Source organism: Berghia stephanieae, chromosome 6 (assembly GCF_034508935.2).
Source record: "Berghia stephanieae isolate SIO BIC M18660-M18661 chromosome 6, UCSD_Bste_1.3, whole genome shotgun sequence".
In the NCBI taxonomy this organism is placed as follows: Eukaryota; Metazoa; Mollusca; class Gastropoda; order Nudibranchia; family Aeolidiidae; genus Berghia; species Berghia stephanieae.
Window position 1 is genome coordinate 62,370,607 of NC_088365.1, and position 6,470 is coordinate 62,377,076.

The following is a 6,470-nucleotide window of genomic DNA, read 5'->3' on the forward strand; positions in this document are numbered from 1 at the left end:
CCTGGCCGGATACCCTGGCTGGGAGGGAAACAGTCAAATGTATTGTTAGTTTTGGGAGATGATATTTTTTTCCTTGTAAATCATCTCTCTGTTATGCATTGTATTATGTTTTCTTTATATTATATAATTTGTGAAACATTTGAGTGCATTCTCCTTAGTGGCGACCTGTGCTTGTGTCTTGGTGAGACTTTTAGTGATCTCAAACTAAGTACTTTGACATTGTGCTTTTGGCATCTACATATGTGTCCTATTTGAACCAATTCCCCCTTTTCTTACCTTTTCTTGGGTTCTTTAATTGTCATTCTATAACTTTTTACTATCCCAATTTCATCCTTCTTACTGGCGCTGATATGACCTTAATGTGTTGCAAGCGCCGTAAAACCCAAACAAACAAACAAACAAACAAACAAACATAACATAGGCGATAGTTTTCGTCGCTGAAATAGAGAACGCCCATCCGAGTTCCTTGGGAAGAAATAATTGCAATGGAAGAAAGCAATTAAGATAAGAGTTTTGTTATCCACATGAATCATTTTTGCTTGCATGAAGTTAAGAACGCACTGACGTCAAAACGTTTTGTAATTCATTGATATATCACGAGAAGTGATTTACTACGGATAAAGTGATGTTAGAGATGTTAATAAATAAACAAAAATAAATAAAACAACTTCAAAAAAAAAAAATAAAAAAAAATAACCAACACGGAACGTTTCGGGCTCAATGCCCTTCTTCAGCCAACAACATTAAAAAAAAACAAACAAAGTAAAAAAAAACAATAAAGACATAAATACATTACTAAATTCCAGATTGACGACTGCCGTCTTTATTGGGTTTTTTTTTTTTTTTGTTGGACCAAGAAGGGATTTGAGCCCGAAACGTTCCGTGTTGGTTGTTTTGTTCTTTTTTATTTTTCTTTTTTTTTTAAGCTGTTAAATTCATTTTTATTTATTTCTCTTTACAGTCCACAGTTTTCTAGCAGCCTTAGTATCAGTTAGAGATAATATATTTATAGACGTTTCATACAATAATTACAAGTAAAAAATGCCATCGCCTACTGTTTTACTCACAGGATTCTTGTTGGCTTCTGCTTTGGAACTTGGTAAGCTGCATATTTCTTAGTTCTCTTATAACAAAACACATTTTAAAAATTTTGGCCTTAAAACTCGTCCCTCAAATAAATTTTTAAAAATTCCACATTATGCGTATTGGAATTTGAGTCCGAATAGCCACGAGAGACTATTCAGACTCGAGTCCGAATAACCGCAGCCATCTTTTTAATAAAGAAATTGTCAAGTACGTTGAAACTTGAACTTTAAAGAGTAAAGACATTGAATTGAAAAAGTTTGATAGTTTGATAAATTATTGGTTTTGGTTGTTAACCTTTCAAAAAATCCGTTCCTTGTGGGTGCCTTTGTCAAGCTCACCTCGGATAGCAAAACCTTACTTGTTTTGAAAAAATATGAAGTACATACTTATGCAGTATAGATAGTATGCGCTTGGCTAAGAAGCTCACAACATTGCCATCCGGAAGTATAACGGACCAACACACAAAACTGTGTGTATCCATGAACGTTTATAGTCGGGTTAATACTGTTCAGTGAGCATTACTCATAAACGCGGATGGCAAAAAACAATAACAAAGACCTGAGTGACGTCATCTGCATACTATCTATAAGGGGAAGCATTACGGTCTTTGCTTTGTACCCAAAAGGTACGGAGTTCGATCACCCGCCGCCGGAACAAGAAATTGGGACGAAAATATCAACAACAAACTCATTGTGCAATCACGGATTTCTCGTCAACTGAAGAGATGCGAGATCGGAACAGCATTGAAACGATAGTCTTGGCGAAAAAAATGAGTGTCCTTATGTTACATGTTCTAATTAATATTATCGAGCACTCTAGTATCTACAAGTACCCACCAACGTTCATATATAGATAATTCGAAGATGACGTCACCCAGGTCTTTGTTATTGTTTTTTTTTGCCATCCGTGTTTATGCGTTATGCTCACTGAACTGTATTAACCCGACTATAGATAGCATGCGCTTGGCTAAGAAGCTCATAACATTGCCATCCGGAAGTGTAACGGACCAACACACAAAACTGTGTGTATCCATGAAAGTTTATAGTCGGGTTAATACAGATCAGTGAGCATTACTCATAAACGCGGATGACAAAAAACAATAACAAAGACCTGAGTGACGTCATCTTCGAACTATCAATATATATATATATATATATATATATTTGTGTGTGTGCATGTGTGTATGTGTGTGTAATCTTTCTAATCTCTTTACTTCAGTCCCAGGCATAAAGATAGATTTGAGTACAAACTACGCTAATGATGACCTTATCGTAGATGCAATCAACATCGGGTGCAGCGTAGACATCGAAGAGCAATGCGCCCAGAGGATCATCCTAATGCAAGTGTCCCGTTTCAACAACACGGGAATAGCAACTTTACGGGCAAATGACGAGATTATTCACAACCGGCATTTTAAATCAGTTGCAAGAGTTAAGGTATGTAAGTTGTAAAGCGCTTTGAGCACATTTTAGTGGATATTGCGCTATATAAAAGCTTAAAAAATTTGTAAGTGATCTCTATTTGCGGTTATGTGGTCTAGAGGTGTGACACTCGCCTTCAGATCGGAAAGCCCTGAGTTCGAGCCCCGGGCGGTGCATAGTTGAGCCCTTGTAAAAGACGCTTTTATTACATTCTCTCGCCGTACCAAGTGTAAAATGAGTATCTGGCCGTTAACAGCGTTGTCTTAGTCCGAAAAATATTGTAATTTCGCCTATCAGGTGTCATTTCTCGTCCTTTCTGTTAAGTGTTGCTGTCGGTCTGGGACCTCTTGTAAAGCGCGTTGAGCACGTTTAGAGGACATTGCGCTATATAAGAAGCTCAAGTTAAAAAAAGCTAAAGTCTATTTTTGTGTTTGCATTGTTGTTAAAAATAAAAACGTTAAAGCAATTAAGTTAATGATGGCTACGCTCTGACTACGAGCAGATGATTTACACAAGGTTTGTTTTCAATCCCCTGGAAAAGTGCTTTTATAGATAGTATGCGCTTGGCCAAGAAGCTCAAAACATTGCCATCCGGAAGTATAACGGACCAATACAAAACTGTGTGTATCCATGAACGTTTATAGCCAGGTTAATACAGTTCAGTGAGCATTACTCATAAACGCGGATGGCAAAAAACAATAACAAAGACCCCATTGACGTCAACTGCATACTATCTATACTCCAACAATGCGATAGACAGGAACCAGTTTTTTGGGGTTTTTTTTATTTTTTTGACATCCTACTTTTGCTCCCTGTTTTCCCAGGTCAATGGCCACTTGGACAAAGACATCAAGAAAAGTTTCCTGAGTGTCACCTTGAATGACGTCACAGAAGAGGACTCTGGGCTGTATACGTGTTCTGTGATGTACGTGGATGACTCATCTCAAGTGAAGGAACAATCGGACAGTGTTTCTATAATTATTGGAGGCAAGTGTTTTCTGCTTTTATGATGATGATAAAAATAATAATAATAATATTAATAATAATAATAATAATAATAATAATAATAATAATAATAATAATAATAATAATAATAATAATAATAATAATAATAATACTATTACTAATACTACTACTACTACTACTACTACTACTACTACTACTACTACTACTACTACTACTACTACTACTACTACTACTACTACTAATAATAATAATAATAATAATAATAATAATAATAATAATGATAATAATAATAATAATAATAATAATAATAATAATAATAATAATAATAATAATAATAATAATAATAATAATAATAATAATAATAATGAATGGCATTTATATAGCGTTTCACACCGTTGTCACCAGCTTTAAGCGCTTTACAGTGATATAAAACAACATAATATTACAGTAAGACAAGTGAAGATCGAAAAGTGATACGAATTCAGCTGAGCATGAATAGCCATCAACAGTCGTAATGTCACTTCCCTCGTAATGACGCATGGTAACGTAGTAACTGGCTCTAAACTATAGGAACAATGGCGGACGCCCTTATGAAATATTTCTCCGACGAGCATAAAAGCGTATCCATAGGGAAAAAAACCCATTATAAATCTGATCATGTTTTGACTTTTACAAATCACATGACATATGAAAAGTTCTAGCCAGCATGAAGAATAAAAAGTACCGATTTTCTTTGTTTAGAACCACGATGGCCGCCGTTGCTGGGCGACGTGACATCAGACTATTGAATCCAATTGTATAGACAGCACTAAGACGAAAAAGATAAAACTACAAGCGAGAGTTGAACGTTGCAACGAATCCGAGCATCTCACTTGTGATGGGAGAGAGTTCCAAAATGGTGGTGGTGGGGGGGGGGGGTTGCGGATTCGCTGTCTCCTTGTTCATTAACCAATGCGAGCGATCTATATTCACGTTTTCGTCCAGCCAAGTCATCGATCACATGATTTGTTGATGTACAACGATTGGATATTTCTTTAAAATTGTAAACACGCTGCTTTATTTATGAAAGTTGTAAACATACATAGGTTTCAAACTGAACAAAATGACCAATCGTGAGGTTAGATATTTTGAAAGCTGTGAGCACTTTTCACGATGTGGGTCACTTTGAGCACATTTTGAAATGTGACTAACGACCTCGAGCACATGGAAAGTTAATATAGATAGAATGCGCTTGGCCAAGGAGTTCACAACATTGCAATCCGGAAGTATAACCGACCAACACACAAACTCTGTGTAACCACGAACTTTTATAGTCTGGTTAATACAGTTTAGTGAGAACAACTCACAAACGCGGATGGCAAAAACAATAACGAAGGCCTTAGTGTCGTCATCTTCGAACTATCTATAGATCGCTCCCATTACCTGTGGCATTCTGGAAAGATTTGTATTTTAACATTTTCCAGATATAACACTCCCCTGAATGCCTGTATCTCTCAGGTTCACGTAGGGAAAATGCCATTTTCTCACCTTCTCTAACCTGAGTCAGGTGTAAAATATGTACAAGTACCTGGCCGACAACAGCGTTGAATCTATCAAAAGCAATTAACCAGTAGATTTTTGACCAATCAAAACATGGAAGTTGTGACACACCTTCACACGTGCTCGGACAAATAGAGTTTGATTGTTTAAAAACAAAAACGTTAATGAAATCGACCTCTCTGTGATCATTGTTATTGTTCTTATACAGCATGGGTGACTAGTTATCACACGATTTTCTCGATCATATTATAAACGTTTAAATTTGCACATAGTTTTCTATGTTGATCAAGTGGGAGAACGGTGGTTACTTTGATACATGCTATTGATTGTAAAATATGTGTAGTTGGCTATGTTTATCAACATCTGCTATTGTTTACATTATGACGACTGTCCGAGAGGCGTGGTTATCTAAGTATCAATTACCATAACGACTCATAGGTGCTATATCATGTGTTGCTATAGATAGAATGCGCTTGGCCAAGGAGTTCACAACATTGCCATCCGGAAGTATAACGGACCAACACACAAACTCTGTGTAACCATGAACGTTTATAGTCTGGTTAATACAGTCTAGTGAGAACAACTCACAAACGCGGATGGCAAAAACAATAACAAAGGCCTGAGTGACGTCATCTGCATACTATCTATTGGCTCGGAAACATTTGATTAAGGTTTTGGGTACATTAAGGATAACGACCCTGTATAAAGGCTGAATATTTTATATAATACTATTTAATGCTATATAAATGCGATAAGTAGTATATACTGCCATATAAGGCTATATAATGCTATACATATGCTACATAAATGCTATATACCGCTATATCAATGCTATATTAATGGTATATAACTGTTATATAAATGCTACATAATGCTATATAATACTAAATAAATGGTATATAAATACATTATAATTTATTTATAATGCTATATAAATGCTATATATATATGCTATAATCATGATATATACTGCTATATAAATGCAATATAATGCTCTATATAATGCTCTGTATACTATGCAATTTGATCTATGTGGTGTCGTGGTATGACACTCGCTTTCGGATCGGAATGTCCTGGGTTCAAGCCTCGATTGGCACATAGTTGAGTCCTTGGAAAAAGGCTCTTTACTCACATTCTCTCATCGTACTCAGGTGTAAAATGAGTACCTAGCTGTTAACAGCGTAGTATCTGTCGGAAAAAAAATTGTAACATCTCCTAACAAGCGTTTTGTCTCGTTCTACATGTTAAATGTTGCTGCTGGTCAGGGACCCATTGTAAAGCGCTTTGATCACGTTTAGAGGATAGTGCTCTCTATGAAATGTCATTTTTGAAAAAAAGATTAATTTATAGTCAATTTTCCTTCTTCTAGGTCACTTTGATACAATACCGTTTGAAAGTTGTGAGTAACAAATGTCATTCAACGCCACAATCTAGTTTTGTGAAATCACGAACTAAATA

The 6,470-nt window shown here is 35.9% G+C and overlaps 1 protein-coding gene across 2 annotated transcripts in view; it reads left to right on the top strand.

Moving 5' to 3' along the window:
• Window positions 1-559: 559 nt before the first annotated feature.
• The window catches only part of LOC144975404 (uncharacterized), a 17,917-nt gene continuing 12,006 nt past the window's right edge, over window positions 560-6,470 (top strand). Inside the window, exons 1-4 of one of the 2 annotated variants that reach the window (XM_078919433.1) lie at window positions 560-627; window positions 962-1,099; window positions 2,305-2,522; window positions 3,332-3,494. In XM_078919433.1, coding sequence (XP_078775559.1) covers window positions 1,042-1,099; window positions 2,305-2,522; window positions 3,332-3,494 — 439 coding nt within the window. In that variant the 5' untranslated portion in view covers window positions 560-627; window positions 962-1,041. Of the gene's footprint in view, window positions 763-961; window positions 1,100-2,304; window positions 2,523-3,331; window positions 3,495-6,470 lie in introns of both variants that reach the window. The other variant, XM_078919434.1, reaches the window with a different exon arrangement.